General features: G+C 38.8%; 1 protein-coding gene across 1 annotated transcript in view; it reads right to left on the reverse strand.

Moving 5' to 3' along the window:
* Positions 1-17,703, reverse strand: part of CCDC146 (coiled-coil domain containing 146) — a gene marked incomplete at both ends in the record, with an annotated part of 109,301 nt that overhangs the window by 5,537 nt on the left and 86,061 nt on the right. The window contains 7 exons of the mRNA XM_082661540.1: positions 130-258; positions 4,306-4,534; positions 6,094-6,318; positions 7,557-7,721; positions 7,813-7,901; positions 10,415-10,585; positions 11,214-11,309. Coding sequence (XP_082517666.1) covers positions 130-258; positions 4,306-4,534; positions 6,094-6,318; positions 7,557-7,721; positions 7,813-7,901; positions 10,415-10,585; positions 11,214-11,309 — 1,104 coding nt within the window. The remainder of the gene's footprint in view (positions 1-129; positions 259-4,305; positions 4,535-6,093; positions 6,319-7,556; positions 7,722-7,812; positions 7,902-10,414; positions 10,586-11,213; positions 11,310-17,703) is intronic.

Genomic DNA, 17,703 nt, shown 5'->3' on the forward strand with positions numbered 1-17,703 from the left:
CAATGAAGGGACTATATTAGTGACTAGAATAATGAGGGATGAATCCTCATAACATGAAACTGTACCACAGATATCTGTGACACTGATCAACAGGGGCTAATTGATGCTATTTTAAGAAAGGACATTTACCGCATCCATTTTTTTGATCATTTCTTCTTTGGTCATATCTTTCCCTGGAAGGAAGCGTGTTCTGTTCTCACCCTCAGGATTTATAAACTGTTTCTCCAGGTCTTTTATTCTGTCTGTACACTGTGAAAACTATTAAACAAGAAAGAAACAGTAACTTTGCTCAGTAAGTCTTAAAGTCACATAGCCCAATGTCTTTAGGGTCTCTCCAGGCAAAGGTGGAAGGGAATTCTTAACACCCCATCAGCTGGGACTTGTGGTTAAGCAATGTTTCTACTCACATGTGGTACAGAGAGGAAGATGCCTGTTAACTGACTCTGCAAAGCAAGGCAGTGACTTCTGGGTCATCAAAAAAAAGCTGACTTTACAACCAGCCCTTTTATTGCTTCCCATTTTGTGTTATACTCCCGGGATGCTGTGTGGTTGCAGAGCTCCGACTATACAGACTTGACCTCTTTATTGCATGTTGTTACAGGGGCCAAGGCAGACAGCACAGCATACAGGGTACACAACATACTAGACTCCAGTTTAAAACCCTTTGCTGGCAATAGGCTTAATGGCTTCCCAAAGAAAAGTAAAATTCTTAATTACTAGGTCAACACAGTGTACAGTCTGTGAGGAATAGCCCTAACTATTTGTATCTTTTTTGGTAAACACCCAATGTAATGTGTTATATATTCAACTATATTTGTTGACTCAGTGAGACTTTGGAGGTGGATGAAGAAATACAGAAATTCTCAAGCAGGAGTGGCAGCCACACTTAGCTGTTTTGTAGGGAGGGATGTGGAACACAGTGAAAACCAAGCCATCACCTTTAGCTTTTCTCCTGAAAGTCTGTATAATCGCAGGCAAATCATTTATCTTCTCTAAACCTTAGTTTCCTCAACTATCAAATGGGAAAATAAGTCCCAAACTCATGGGATTGATCCATTAAACGAGATAATATATTTAGAGTACTTTAAATTTTTAAACTTATTCTCCTCCTCCCGACAAAAAGAATTTCAAATGGTGACGTGAATATTGTTTTTCTTCCTGTCTCTCCACACTTAATTGCCCTTAATAGGGAGTTAATAACGTATCCATGTATGTGTATTTGTTGTATTTGTTACTAACAACATTTAATGTCTCCTTTTGTTAATTAGGAAATTAGATAAGAAAAGATATATGGTGCTTGCTTATCAAAGTGGCGCCTTGATTGATCTTATTTCCCCGTGGGCCCTTGAGGAAAAACCGTATCCTTTTTCGATATAAAATAGTGCTCTTGTGTCCGAAAACAGTTCACAGGACTTCCAGGAGCCCTAAAAACAGGCTATTATTACAAGTAAAATATTGCAGGAAAATGTGACTTATGATAATCCTTGGACGATTAAAAACTTTCAAGCAACCAAAAAAAAAGCAAACCTTAAGAGAATTCTGAAAGTGATACAAAAAAGGGGAAGATTGAAAAAAAAACACAAAACACTGTAGCTATAACAAATAACAGGATATGACGGAGATCTGGCACTAAACGGCAAGGTACAAAAACAGCTTGCTTGAAGCTTGAAATTTCACACGGTGTCCTTCAAAGGGCCCATGTGATTAGTGCTGAGTATACAATTAAATAATTAGGTGCAGTCTGAAGACTAATGCGAAACTTTCTATTCCACTGTTCTTAAGCTTAGAACTAACTCTGGTAGAACACGGAGCTGATGATAACACACAGTCCCTATGCTTCAATTCATATGCAGTCAGAATGATAAATGCTCACACCAGGCAGGGTGTACTATCATTGAATGCATAGTATTTTCCTCTTGGGTAAACTGAATTCATATTTTATACCAGATTACTGGTTTTATATAATAAATGCTAAGTATATATATATATATATATTTTAAGAAGAACCAATTTTATCTATTTTAATCTATTGAATAGAAGTATTAATTTGCAATTAACACAAGTAAAATGCTTCCATAGTACAGAGTGAATTTTTTCTGTTGTGGATCTTACTGGATTTAAAGTCCTTTTGTTCTGCTGGGCATGTTGATCATGTAGCATGGGCGAAGATGTCCTTGAAAGTGTGTTCTGGGAAAGACCTGGAGAGAGCCGAATTATTCTGTAAAACGGAGTGAGACGAGTGTGGGGTGCCTGGGGCGCAACATGGACAGTAAGGCTGTGGAGGGGAGATGGGGGGTGAAAGATGGAAAGGCAAGCCAGTGAAATGGAACTAGGCTAGGGTGTTGCATGGGGTAGTACACCTGGGGGACTGTTCCCAGTGGTGGCGTGGGAAGGCATACTTGTCTGATACTTCATTTGAAGTTCTTTGCATTTCTTTAATGTACCCCCTCACACTGGTGCCCCAATTCTTCAATAAAGTCAGTTCACAGGCCTGGCATGAATGGTCTTGTGTAGGTGTAGGCGGAAGTTGGAACCAGTCCCGAGTCTGCACTGAAGTGGCACAGAAGTGGCCCAGGCACTGTGTGTCAGGATGATGAGCGGATCCCCCAAAGGAACCACTAATTGGAAGCAGGAGTCAGAGCTGCAGGAATCCTGGGGAGGCTTTGTGGGAGACCTGGGGGAGGCCTGGGGGATGTTCCAGCCAGTCCATCTAATTCAGGGCTACACTTGTTGAAGAAGTGAATGGGAGAACATATGGCTAAAGAAACAAACACTGGAATCAAAACCTTACCATATTTGTGCAAAATGAAAGATCCTATCGTCTGTATAGCATATTACACGTTGAAATGCCATAAAATATGAAAGTAGAACCATCATTCAGTTCCATAAAGTCCTGTGAATCCCATGACATGATTAAATTAAAAAAAAAATGACCCCAAACTGTGTCTATAGCATGAGCTAATGAAAACCATTTACTTGTAAACCTAGAAAACGACCTAGAAACGGTCCAGATTTCTGATAATTTTAATAGTGATTATATGTTGGGGATAGAATTTTTTTCTTTAAATTTTTTGTATTTTTTTCAAAACTTCATTAACAGAGTATGTCTTAATTTTATAATCAGAAAAAAATCTGAAAGCAAACCTGACATTTTATTATTATTTTTAAATTTTTTGGCCACACCCCATGGCATGTGGGATCTTAGTTCCCGGACCAGGGATGGAACCCACACCCCTGCATTGAAAGGTGGAGTCTTAACAGCTGGACCACCAGGGAAGTCCCTAAACCCGACATTTTAGAAAACATGTTATAGGTTAAAATGTATTCCAGCTACACTGAGTCAATGGATAAAAGTTTAGGCCACGAATTGTTTAGTTTAATTTTTTCTTCTGTTTTCATTAAGAAAAAAGTATAATTATTACATGTGAAGAAAATGGCTTTATATTTATGGTTTTATTTATTTACTTGCTGTTTTATGTTTAAATTTTATGACTTTATTCCACTTTTAAAAAGGCCATGTCAGAGGCCAAGTTATTAAATTACAGGGAAACTACAGGGGTTAATAAGGAGTCTAATTATATGCGATTACCCATTAATAAGAAACAACAATCTTGGTTCTAGAATTTCAAAGAGAATCAAAAATAAGAGAGCTAGGGCTTCCCTGGTGGCGCAGTGGTTGAGAGTCCGCCTGCCGATGTAGGGGACACGGGTTCGTGCCCCGGTCCGGGAAGATCCCACGTGCCGCGGAGCGGCTGGGCCCGTGAGCCATGGCCGCTGAGCCTGCGCGTCTGGAGCCTGTGCTCCGCAACGGGAGAGGCCACAACAGTGAGAGGCCCGCATACCGCAAAAACAAACAAACAAAAAAAGAGAGCTAGATGGTCTGCAGGATCTTTCCAGCAAGCATCAAAAACATAATTATGAATAAAAATAAAAACAAACCAAAAAAAACCCCAATTATGCTGGCCGTAGTGAAAGCCTGGCTTACTGAAGTTTTGAGCTCTGAAGCAGCTGAGTTAGAGCTGAGATTTGGGGAGGTCTAAATTCCAAGAAAGGCAGAAAGTGCTTCATGGGGGATAAAAAGATAATCTGTAGCTCAGATGCCTGAAGCACAGATTCTACCCTGGAGCAGTGTTCAAAGGCATTTTTAAACAGGACATTTAACTCAAGAGTTCTTGTAGGTACCAGGAGTAGCATGGCTTGATTTACATGTAAGAACTTATATGACCTACAAAGCAACAAAGGAGGAAAAAAAAAGAAGACAGCAGCAGATGTTCCCAGGACGTGTGTCGTCAACACTTTTCCCACCTGAATCTGGAGCACTGCTAGATCAGCATCCAGAGCCCTCTTGGCTGGCAGCAATTTCCGGGTCACATGAATCTGTCTTTGCTTCTCCGCAATCTTCACTTTCAGGAATCGGATCTTCTCTTCCAGGACGTGTATTTCAATTTCTCCATGTAGCTTCATCTTCTCTTGGATATTTATTTTTTCATAAAAAATGCACACTTCCTCTTCCCGCTCTATCAGCTGAACACCACTATGGTCAGATTGAGAGGCAGAGGCTAAGAGGATGTTGAGGCCACCGTTTTACTAGTCACTGTGGTTCTCTCTGGATTTGGGTGCAAAATACACATCAACACTGCGTGATTCCAGGAGACAATAGATATTCACTGTGGGCTTTCTAGTTAAACTCCACATTTTGAATTTTTCTGGGCATGGGAGAGAGAGGGTTGTGTAGAATCTGGACTCTGAGCTGACCATGTCGTTGGCCGGCCACAGTATCTCTGCAAGTCCCAGCGGTCCTCCTGGGGTGGAAAAGAATGTCACTCCCCACGCATGAACGATGTGATCCCAGGGTCTGATTTTCTGCAGACCCTTTTCACGGGCCAGACCTGCCAGCCAAGGGCTGGCCAGAAGTACCCAGGCAGGGGGCCAGGGAATGCGTTTCTGGCAGCTATTCTGTTCTATCTAACTTGCCAGGACCATTAGGCTCTTTTAAAGTTAAATACTTCTGATGTACATTTCCCCATAAACAGGCAAATCCCCATGATTATACCCCTTTGTAATCATGCCAGAGGAAAGACCCCTCCTTGTGAGGAGACTGTGGGGAAGAAACAAAGTAAGAATTTTCTAATTCCAGCCCCAGAACTGACCAGGGCCTGGGAGCACACTGTCTAAATGCTTTGGTTTGTGCCAGGAGCCAAATAAGAGGACTTCTTTTTTATTTCCCCAGAGAGAACACCTGCCAGCCCTTTGAAAAAGTGGTGTTCGTCACACCCTGAAGTTCTTCCCCCACACGGTGTGTATCCATTATCCCCAAGTGCATCTTTAATTGCTTCTATCTCTTTCCCTGTCTCTCCTCCCTCAAAACATGTGTGCCCAGGGGTGTATGTGGCTAATCTTAGCTCTGTATTTTGTTTCATTTGCCATTCACTGGCTCATCTCATGAGCTGCTTTATTCTCTTGACAACAGAAGCCAGGTGTGATGCGTTACCACCTTTTAGAACTTTCAGGGCCCAGCACTTAACACAGAACACAGCCTTACACAGAACAGCACACAATCAAGGTTTGAGGAAAAAAAATCTAATACCTGATGTAATTACTACAGGGCTCTACAATCTCATGCACCAGATTTCTCAGAACACAAGCAACTTGGGAAAACTGTTAAGTAGTAATCAATTAATAATATTATTATAGCTGGGAGAAATAATGCTACTCTTGCTGAGAAAATGAACTGGGTGAATGGCTTAATGAATAAACCTGTCGCCCAAGTGAATACAAGATCCAAAGACTTATTTATGTCAATTATACTGAAATAATTTGATGGTATCCTGATCCTGAGTGGTAGCCTGGTAAAGGACTTTGATCCTTAAGCGAGCAACTTGCCAAACCCTACTCTTGGCTGTCTTTCTTACGAGGACAGAGTTTCTTATTTTCAGGGAAAGCACACAGCCCCCTCCCCGCCCTGCAAAGGCTGATGAAACCTGAGTGTCAAATGTCCCTCACTATCCCCTGTCAAGTCTAGGGAAAAATGTGCAACATTTCTAAATCGGATCTCTGGGTGCTTTGCTCTCCCATTAGGTTCCTGGTTTTTACCTTTCATTTCGACGCTGAACGGCTTTTTCGTATTTTTTGCGAAGCTGCGCCATCTCCTTTTCAATCACTGTGATCATGTTGTCAAGTCTGTCAGTGTTATTTAACTGGGCTTCCTTCTTCTCTTTCATTTCCTGAAGTTTTGCTACCATTTTGCACACATCGTTTTGCATGCTTTCTCTGATGGTAATGTTGTTGGCATGCTTCAGCATAGAATTTTGTAGCTTTCTTTAAAAATAATGAGAAAATGGGTACGAATATAATTTCCTTTAGTTTCTTTAAAAACAATAAAGACTTCTGAAACACAAGCAGTATCAAGGTAGCTCTTGATTTAGTGTGTCCCTTGAAATGACAATAGTAGTAACGATATTCATCACATGATACTCTTCAGGAACTTCTGTAATTTCCCAGGTCTCCGATTTGCCCTTATCTGGATTAGGACAGCTTTCCTTTGTGCCCCAAGTGTCTACTGCCTCAATTTATCAAAGCAAGAGACTTAAGTGATTCATTTAGTGCTCTGTCATCCCCAGGAGACTCTGCTCTCTTGAGGGTGGAGGCCGTTATATCTGACAATGTCCACTGGACCTAAGGTAGTGCCTGACTCAATATAGCATCACAATAAATGCTGAATGAATGCATGGCCTCTATAAATGATATTTTACTTTCATGTAGGATGAGAAACTGATTAGGATGTTAGATTTGCCTTTTCATACCAATCCCCTCACACCTCTACTCCCACCCAACCCCCCTCCACTACCCCACACACAAGAGCCCGTTTTGTAATATCTTTATAAAAGGAAACTGGGCAATAGTGGCCACCAGAAAAAGTTCAGGTTGTATAGACTCTGTGGATCAGGGACTAAATACAGGTGAAAGATTCTACCAGATCTTGGCACACGGTAAATAATAAAGTTTAAAAAAACAACCATTGGATTAATTCATTTAATAACAAAAAGTCCTATATAAAGGACTATTTCTATGGGTAAAAAAAGTGAGCCCAGAGAGCTAGCATAGCTTACCCAAGATCACACAGCTAATGAGTGGCAGGGCTGGGGTTTGGGTCTAGAAAGCCCCTTCTCTTAACCACCCCGCCATACTGCCTCACATAAGCTCATTAGATGCTTCACACCTACAATCATGGGATGCTGGTTTATGAACATTTGAGTGTCTTCTAACATTAAATGCAAACTGTCAAATTTGTGCTTTTATTTGTAGATGAGTAAATGAAAATGAAGTGAGCATAGTTACAGAGTATAGTTTTCCATCCACTTAAATATGGCTCCCAAACAGAAGCATAAGGAATCACATTCAGATGCTTGTCAGCTGTAAAGTGGGGTGTGTGAGCAAGGGCTTTTCTAAGTTTTGTAAAAGACTTATTTTCTATTTCATCATCCCCCAGGGTATTTTATCACTTAATGACTCCGAAGAGAAACCTTTGAAAGGACAGTAGTTATTAGAACACTTACCTGTCTTGAGTAACTGCACTATTTCTTAAAATTTCCAGTTCATTTAATGACATTTTATGCCTTTCTTTTATTTCATTGACTTTCTGGTGAGCTTTGTGAAGTAGGTTAATAAATTTGTTTCTTTCATTTCGAATAGTGTCATACAGTTTAGCAAACTCTCTGAGTCTGTGAAAATACAAGTGTTTTTGAAATTTGTGAAATAAATAGGTTTTTCTTCCCCCAGCCAACTAGATAAGTCCTCATGTAATTCTTTTACCTCCGATGAATTTCTCGTTTTTGCTTCCTGTGTATCCGGATTTCAAGATCCTTTGCTTTGATCTCCCTAGCAATGTTGGCATATTTTTGCTGAAATATAGAAATTAATAGTGAGATTTTAAAAATAGTCTACCACCAACAGCATATGGATACTCCCAGCCTCAACCCATCTCATTACTGTCCATTAAGGACAATTCTATCTTCATCAGCTGGGTCGTGCAGATCACGGGGAAGAGGAAAGGGGGAGGGGGATGAAAATTGCCTGGCCAGCTGAACTGAATCACATTGGCTAGGACAGAAGGTTAATTAAAGGAGAGAAAGATCGAGAGAGGAGGAAAAGAAAGGAGACTGCCCAGGTTGGTTTGAGGAAAAGTTCGGGAAACTTTTGAAGAGCGGAGGAATGATTGTGGACAGCACAGCCGGGGTGGGTGAGTGAGGAATTTGTGGAAGATGGATGAGAGAAGGGGACTTGGAGTCAGTTTTGATAAATGTTATGAGTTGAAGGCTCTGTGATATTTTGTGAGACTGAAGCCATGCTTTTAAAGTGCTTTTCCATTTGTTTGTACGGTGGGTGTGTTTTCCTGCACAATGAAGCGCCATGCTGAGCCTAACCCCATAGGGAGCTGAAAAACAGATTACACATGAATATTTTAAAAGACGGCAGTTATATCTCCAAAGTGCTCAACATATACCAAATGTTAAATGCGCTAGTTACGTTCTTCAAATACAAAGATGCTGGGCCCTTTATCTAGGGTGAGAAACGTATTCAAAGAAGTACAGTATTTTGCTAGTAGAAACCAGAGGAAATAGTTTCTGCTGGCCTTCTCTTAAGGACCGCGAGAGCAAAACCCATATGGTTATTCAAAAGAAACTAGGCATCAGAGCCAAGATTGACATGTAGCAATTTTATGTTGTTCTCAGTGAGAACGGGAGTCAGGAAGAAACTAATATTATTTAAGTAACTGCGTGTATGAAGAATTAAAGAGATAAAAAATGTAGTGTCATCCCCTCCATCTTGGAGGTAGTAGTAACATTGACTTTTTTTCCCCTTCACCTTTTATCTTAGGGATATGGATGAGAGGTGAAAATAAATAAGATTGACTCTTGTCTTAAGGAAATTATAGTTTATTACAGCCGATCTTTAACAGACTAATTCCCAACGCTAAGAACACTTAAGGAAAACAATATTTTTCCTTTATTGATTTCCATATTTCAAGAGAAATTGATCTTCTTTGAGAGAAATTAGAGAATTGAATTAGCTCATTTAGTAATGAGATTTGGCTGACATAGATTAGTCACACATAGATAACACATGTATCAGTTTTTGAGGTTAATTAAAAAATGGTCTAGTTCATAAAACAGATCCATGTTCCTCGTAGTAAGTATCCCTCTGTCCTCTCCTCTCCTCCTTTTGCTCCTGTTCGTTCTCCCCTCAGGCAGCCTTCTTTCCCCCGTTCCTTCCTGTCCACTGCCTTTCCTTTCTTTACTGAAACGCAACTACCCCATGAACTCTTCTGGGCTTTGCCTCAGCTTCTGGGACCAGGGTTCAAACTGCTCAATAGGGATTAAGTGACCTTCACCACCTGACCTTTCCTGCTCTCTGGTCTCACTGTTTGACACCCTTTTCCCCATTTTCCCATGCCCCAGCCATGCTAAACTTCTTTTAGTTTCTCTCTGTCAAATGTTTTGGGTGGGTGGGTGGGAAATAAAGAGTTAAAGGGCAATTTGAATAGTTTGCTGTGGGTTGTGTGATGTAGATCTTCACCCCAGTTATCTCTCATCTGTATTTAACCTCATGGCTCACGAATGCTTTGATGTGTGAGTTCTTTCTGGAAAACAAGAAGAAATGCTACCCTGTGTGAATGCTTGCTCAGAATTAGACAAAGCTGCAGTCAGAAAGAGCCAACATCTGGGTCACATGGTAAATTCAGGTATTCTATTTTAGTAACATGTCATATCGTATTCATTTTTAACAGGGGACTTCTGGACACAATCCTTATGTGGAATAAATGATTCTAATATTAGAGTTTTAGCTAGCATGATAGGAGGGTTGTTTTTGCTATTGGTTTCCTTGTTGGTTTTGTTTGGGGATGTTGCACTGGGTCAGCTCTGGTACTTTGTCAGGAGCCCAGGAAAGTCATGGGGTGAAGCAGTTACTAAGGGTAATTGTCCTAGGATTGGTTTAAATGATGCTGGCTTGATGAACTTGGGAAGGAGAGTGGTCTAATGCTGTGGCTTCTGAGTTGTTCTGGGCAAATCACAATGGACTATGAGATGGTGGTGAATCACAGACACCTGCGCCTGTGCGCCTGTCAGCTGTGTTCCCTGAAGGCATCCACCTTATTCTTACTGAAATTGTCATCTGTTCAAATCCTCTGCTTGTTGTCATTGACCTAGTTCTTTTCCCCTCTAGGTTGTTAGTTGTTGCCTGTTGAATCCTTGGAATATTTTTCAGTGCATGATTGGGTTTTGTTTAGGGAAGCTGTATAGTCACTGAACTTGAAGGGGACTTAAAATCATAGTTTTCTGATGAACATTGTATTAAAAGGAGGCTACCCTGGACTCCTGTGGTAATTAGTGGATGGTTACAAAAATGCAGTTACCTGAGCTTTCAGGAAATCCTTGGATTTTTGCTCTTTCTCGTCAATTTTGATTTGAGTCATACGGACAAGGTTGAATACCAGCTCTCGCATGTTTTCTTGCTCCTTTAAAAGCTTGTTTTCTTCAGCAAGTTGCTGTTCTAGTAACTTAGACTCAGCTTCTGATAGGATTTTCTTTTGAAAAAACACAAATATTATAATGCATTATTTGAAAGAATACACTAAGGCCAGTATCTCAGACTACTTTTTAAATTTTCTATGTAGAGATTATTTTGTTAAAACACAAAAAGTAACTCTGCTGCCTTAGCACCAAGTACTTTCTTTATCTCATTAAAAAAATGTGCAAACATGATAACATGTTTAACGCAGAACTTTTTCTTATTCAGACTGTATTTTCAAGTAATTTTTTGAAGAGAAATAAAAGCATGGGTTTTTTTGTTTATTTATTTTTTAAAAGCATGTTTTAAAACACTTTGACAGTGGCTTGAATAAGCAAAATTTGAAATTAGACGTGACTGAAATAAAACATTTATTGTTCATTTTTAACCAGTAGGCTTTTTACTTTAAAATCTCATGAATCTGTATAATTTTTGCTGGTTAAAACACATTCTTTTTTTTTTTTCCTCCAAATTTTAATATGGGTTTGGCGTGGACTTTGAGATAAAGAAACAGACCCACATTAAGTAGGATCATATTCTCTTTGATGACTCTCCTATTAATGAGGTTTCATGGAACACAGTTAAAAACACAAGTTTGCTTTAATCATTCTTAGATAGAAGCTTACGTGAAAGTTGATACTAACCTGCTGGGTCAAATTCCTCTTAGCCACTTCAACTTCCTTATGGAGCTCTCGCCTTCTCTCAGTTAATGTAGAATCATCTTTAGGGATAGCTTCAATCTGGAAATCAGAGTTGAAAATAGGTATTTATACCTATTGAAAGAAATCTTCAGTGTCATGTAGTCAACCCTGTCACGACCTTTTGCAAATGGTAGGGAAGTTATGATTCTTACTCTTAAAGGAATTGCCTATTATGCTGAATATTCTTTATAAAGTCACGGTAAACTAAAATATGAAGACTTGTCAAAAATCTATAATTCACCAGCTGCAAATATTCTATTTCTCATTCATTTGGAAATAAAAACTCTTACTAGTAACAGTTGCTAACATTTATAGAGTATGACTATGTGTTAGGCAAAGTTCTAAGTGCTTATATATATGGTCTTATTTAATCCTCACATAACCCCATGAGGTAGGTTATATTATCTCCAATTGTACAGATGAGAATGAGGAACAAAGACATTTAAGCACCTTGCCTCAGTGACGTATGTGCGAACCCAGGCAGTTAGATCCCATGGTCCTAACACTGTATTTTACTGCCTCTCTAACTCATGACTCAGCTCTTTGGAAACATGCATATTCAAATGATATTTATTATACTTATAAAATCTGAATTCATTTATGAAACACTATAGATTTCAAATTAGGAACTATTAATAGGAACTATTAACAGAATAGTTGGAACTATTAATAACAGAATAGTTGGCTACTCTTATGTAGTAGTTTGAGTACCTGGAAAGTTCTTACACAAAAGAAAAACCTCTTAACTTTTTTGTTGATACTTGAAACTCCACCATTGTATTTCAGTTGTACTGGCTTGTGCTTTTGTCCTCTGTTGAAGTACTTTGAAGAGAGGGCAACATCTTATTCTATCAGTCTTTGCTGTCTTATTAGGAATGAGCTTATCAGATTCTTTATGATGGAGAAGAGAGCAGAGAGAAGAGGACACGCAGCAACTGATGGGGAAGGAGTACCATCCAGGGTTACAGGAAGGGTTATCTTGGGGTGCTGAGTGCATACTTGACTCAGAGCAGACTTAGAGTTGGATCTTCACACCAAAAGCAATCTGATGTGGTTCATTTCCTACTGTGACAGCACACACTTCTAGGCACCAGGATTGAATATTGACTAAAATTTGTCCCAGGAAGGGAAGATCATACTCTAGTGATTTGAAGGTCACTAAACAGGATCCCTCTGAAGTTTACGCTACTCTTTTGAAGTAGCTGAAGTGTGTCTTTGGATGTCCCACAATCAGGAACCTGTGCATTGGCAGTAGCATCTTTTGTACCCACAGATGCCCAACGACATCCTGCCTTCCATGGCCTCTCCTAGCATGGAGAGCTAGCTGCTGAGAAGCATGCGCTGGACTTAGGAAGATGAGACATGGTCTTGTGAAATCCATGTAACAATATATAGAACTTGTGATTTTGATGAGCAGATGATTGCTACAGCAGGTCAGAAAATGGAGAGCTCAACGTAGAATTGAATAATCAGGAAAGATTTCATGGAAAAGTTAAGAAGCCAGCGAGGAAGACTTTGATTTCTCCTTCTGGAAAGTAGAGTTAATTCTTCCTGGACAGATTGGAGTCCAGCAAGCATCTTGGTGTCTGTCTATTTCTCTGCCTCTGGTGTCCAGGAGTGGGCTACTCCAAATGATTTTGCTCCCAAGTGTAGGCAAATCTATACATGTATACTAATGGGGACTAGAGGAGCTTATAAGCTTTCTACAGAAGATATGATGAGAGCACACTCATCAACTACTCTGTCAACTAAAGGCTCCTGACAAATTTTCCTGGATTCAGGTCTCAGACATTCAGGTTTTTTCCAGTGTTTCAAATTACAAACAATACTGCAGTGAATGATACTAATTTTTGAACTCTGGCTAACTGCTTCTCTGACACATTTCTCAACTCTCCACAAACCCACCCCTCTAGTTTCAGGAAGGAATTAAGTATGCTTGGTTTGTGGAAGAGGTAACAAGGTAAGCCATTGGTAGCAGAGAGCCTGCTGGCTGCCTAGCCAATATCTACGCTCCACATTGACCTTACTAACAGAACCCCAAGTTTGTTCAGAGCTGCAATGTATCAAAAAATCTTCAGACTCCTTTGCACTTGGGGGTGACGAGATGAGCCAGGACAGGCCAATAAAATGTAAGTGGAAATCTCCTGGATAGGGCTCCTGGGAAAGTGACTGTTTTCCTGTTAAAAAGACAGAGTCCTCCAAATCATCTGCCATATGCATCTTGCTCTCTGCCCTTCCCCACTTCTGTGTGATTTTATGCCCAAAGGCAGAATGGCCATTTTGTGACCTTGGAGAAAAAAAATATACATGTTAAAGATGACAGAAGAAAAAGCTAAGAGGATCCTGGACTTTTCATTATGTGAAACTACCTGGTGTGTGCCTATCTCTGGATTTTTTATTATGTGAATAAAACAACCCTCTATTTACTTCAGCTACTGTAATTGAGTTTGTTACTTCTTGCAGCCACATTGTAAACCTAATTGATATACCTTCTGAAAGGAAATCTTTCTAAGGTAATCTGGAAAATGGGCTGGAGTTAGACTGAAGCTTCCGTTAATGGGAAAGGGAAAAAACTGATCAAGTATGAAAGTTCTAATTATGTTCTAATATTGAGGTAATTTACCATTGTTTTTGAGCCCAAAACTGCGTATATCAGGTTTTGTAAGCTTATTTATTTTAGTTCTTCGTTTTGATTTTTATAGAGTAGCATTTCATATTTAAAAAAAAAATTAATGTGTGTTCATTGTAACCAAAAATAAATAAATAAAACAGTAAGTAAAGTAAGAAATTAAACATCTTCTGCTCCCCACCTCTACTTCAGATGTTACCAGGAGGCAGCATTAATAGATTGGTGTCTGTTCTTCCTGACATTTTTAATATATGAATAAACATCAGTAACTTTCATAAAGTTAAGAAATTAGACATATTCTGTAGTAAACATCCCAATTATTTTATATCAGTGAACCTTTCTTTAAGGCTCTGATGTTTTTCTAAAATATTTGAAATTTTCATGAGGTTTGTGGCTCAGAATTCTGGGAGAGTCTCTACAGTCAAAGGCCTAAGAGAATCAAACAACTGTCCCTAGGGGGAAACAAATTTTGAAGAATAGGCTGAGCCCTTCATGCTTATCTTTTTTTATCTTTTTGTTTTCGGATTGCATGCAAGTTTGAAATGTTCATTCAGGCTGGGAGTGACTGGCCTGACCCACTGTTTTCAAGTACTGCCAGCCAGCGTAGGACTATGGCTGGGCTAATTATAAGTCATAAGTTCAAAGAGGAAATTAGTCTGTCCCTGAAACTGAAGTAGGACAAAAACATAGACTTTTCTTGAAAGCACTGAAGGAAAAGCATTTTAATATATTTTCATTTCTGTTAGTTCTACATTATATGAGTGTTATTTTATAAGCTTAATAGCTAGAAGTATTCTAATATAAATAGCATTTCTTTATTAAAATATGAACAACTTGTGAGCATTCTACCACAGTTTCCTCTTTGGTGAAGAGCCATTCCTGATATATTTGTGTCCAGTCAGATCAGTCTATAGTGGCAAACCTCATCATCAGAAACAGCATCCAGTTAGCTTTACAGTATCCCACTCTTAAATATAAGCAGATAGATAAGGATTACCAGATATTTGAGAAAAGTTTCTAGTAAGAAAGAGAAAAGAACAAACAAGGACACCAAAACAAACAAAAAACCAGGAAGATGTAATCTGAAGAAAGTTGTAATTTGCAGAAAGAAGAAAAAGATAAAAAACTATCATTAACATTCTCAGTGAGATAAGAGAAGATATGAAGTAAGAATAAGAATACTATAAGAAATAAACAGGAGAAAAAGAGATCATGGAAATTTAAAATATGATAGCAGAATGTAAGAGTAAATAGAATGACTGGAAGAAAAAGTTGAGGAAATCTCCCTTGTAACAAGTCCAAAATACAAAAGAATGAAAAATAAGAGAAAAAAAATGACAAGAATGTTAAAAGACTCTTTTAGAAGGTCTAACATCTGGGTAATAGGGGTCCCAGAAAGAGAACAATAAAATAAAAGTGGACAAAATTGGAGAAATTATTTAAGACAAAGTCTCAGAATTGAAAGACATGAGTTTCCATATACAGAGAGCCCACTAAGTGTCCAGCACGATGGCTAAAAGTAGAAGCCCCACAAGTGGGAACTTCATTGTGAAATTTTAAAATTTTAGAGGCAAGTAAAAAATCCTACAAGTTTCCAGCATGGAAAAAAAAACAACTGGTTTCAAACAAAGGATCAAGTATCAGAATTGACACCAAGTTTCTTAGTAGTGACTTTAGACGATAAAAGACAGTTGATCAATGCCTTCATTATGAGGAAAAATAATTTCCAATTAAAATGTCATATCCACTTAAAGTATTAATTATCTATGAACTAGAGTGAGGATAAAATATGTTCTGACATGCACTTTCTGACACACAGGTCTTAACAAACTACTTTCCATTCACCTTTCTTAGGAAGCTACTGGAAGACATGCTCCTCCCACAAAAAGAGAATAAGCCAAAAGAGAAATAGAAGAGACACATGAAATAGGGGATCCAACATAGGAGAGAGGTAAAAGGAGTCACCAAGATGATGGAGTAAGGCTCCTAAGCTGGGGAGTGTACATGTAGAGAAGTGAGACCAGTTTGTTACAGATCAGAAGGCTGAGAAGGGAAAAGCAGCTTCTGAGATCTGGGAGTTGGCACTCACAGCTGAGCCTTGGTGTTCTCCTACTGAACACAAACAATTTCACAGAAAATCACCATCAGACAAGACGATTCTATGATCATAGAAAAAAACAAGACCACTCTGTATTTGTCTTTGGTCACAGACAAAAACATGAACATTTTCCAAGCCACAACATATCACGTATTCCCATCTCACAGTCTTCCTTACCAACTACAGCTTTAGCTTTAATCTAGTCTTTTCTCTTTCTATCTTAAGATTTATTAAGATACTCAGTCATAGAATTAACCTCACTTTCTGACAATATTCAAATCTAGGGCAGAGTTCCATTTTCTTAAACCATCCCCCAAAACATATAACACAAGCCCAAATCCTGTAAGGCCTTTCTAATACCCTGTACTGAGATACTCTACTGTTCCTCCTGGTGAGTGTTTTCCCTTGCTGCAATGAGTAATAAACTCAACTCATTCAACCACGGATATGTTCCTACTGGACTTTGGCTGGAGGTTACCGAAAAGTCTCAAGTGATTTCTTCAAGAAGGTTAAATGAATAGACTACCAAATATGTTTTAACATGCTGAGAGAAAATTTATACAATTAGAGGACAGTTTGGTGTCAAACTAATTATAAGTATACAGAAAACTACAAATAAAAAAAACAGAATGTTTATAAATTTGGGGGAACACAAAATTTTGTAAGTAATTATCTAATATGACTCAGGTGTGAATAACCTTTATTCATAATAATGTAAATACGAAATTTCAAAATTGTTAAAATTATGTCATGAGGCTATTTATCGTGTGGAGGGACAAGAAATGTGTGTGTTGAACAGGGGTATAAAGAAAGCTTAATCCTCACCTTTTATAGTGAGAAGTAAAAATAATCAGGTCTAAAACTGAAAAATCAAGGAGTAGCATTATTAGTATATTACTTAGACTATGAAGATATATCACAAGAATCAGCTAAAGGAATACGACTTGATTAAGACTAGGAAATATATGGTGTATGTGCTGTCATCTATCTTTCTATACCTGAGGCAGACATCACTAATCAACTGCAGAGCTGATAAGACTGCTGAGTCTCAGAATCCTTTGCAACATGGTCACTACAAGGAGCTACCACCAGCTGAACAGAACTGGCACTTGCCTTCCTTGGACCATATGATCTTTATGATTCCTCTCAGTTCTTTCATTCTATGATTATGTAAAATAAAGAACATTGAATGTCTCGGTCAGGTGACACATGAAAGTATCATTTAAAAATATTAATTTAGTAGCAAAATGGAGGATAGATTGGACATGAAAAGAACAGAACCTAGGGAGAACAGCTGATGGGCAGTGGAAGTCATTCAGATGATGCAGAGAGGATACTAAGAGGCATTTCTGAGCGTTGTCAACAGGGCCTGCAGGTGCCATCCTCTCCATTGGAATGAAATAGCCATATTCAAAGTCTTATCCTGATTATAAAATTTTCTTGAGCCTTTGGAAAAATCTATATGTATACAGGAAGGAAAGCAACATTTATTTATTGGTATCATATTCTTAGTACCACACACCTTCACATGTGTAATCACTTTTATTCCTTGCAATAATCCCAGTTCAAAGGTTAGAAATGCCTAACATCAGAAGCTGTTCCATGGATCTAGGATTTAAACCTGACTCTGTCTGACTTGAAGCTGATGCTCTCCTCCGTATAGTTCTGTTGTCACAATTGTCTTTAACACTGGAAGGGAGTCATTA

The sequence above is a fragment of the Grampus griseus genome, assembly GCF_964374135.1.
Source record: "Grampus griseus genome assembly, chromosome: 9".
NCBI lineage: Eukaryota > Metazoa > Chordata > Mammalia > Artiodactyla > Delphinidae > Grampus > Grampus griseus.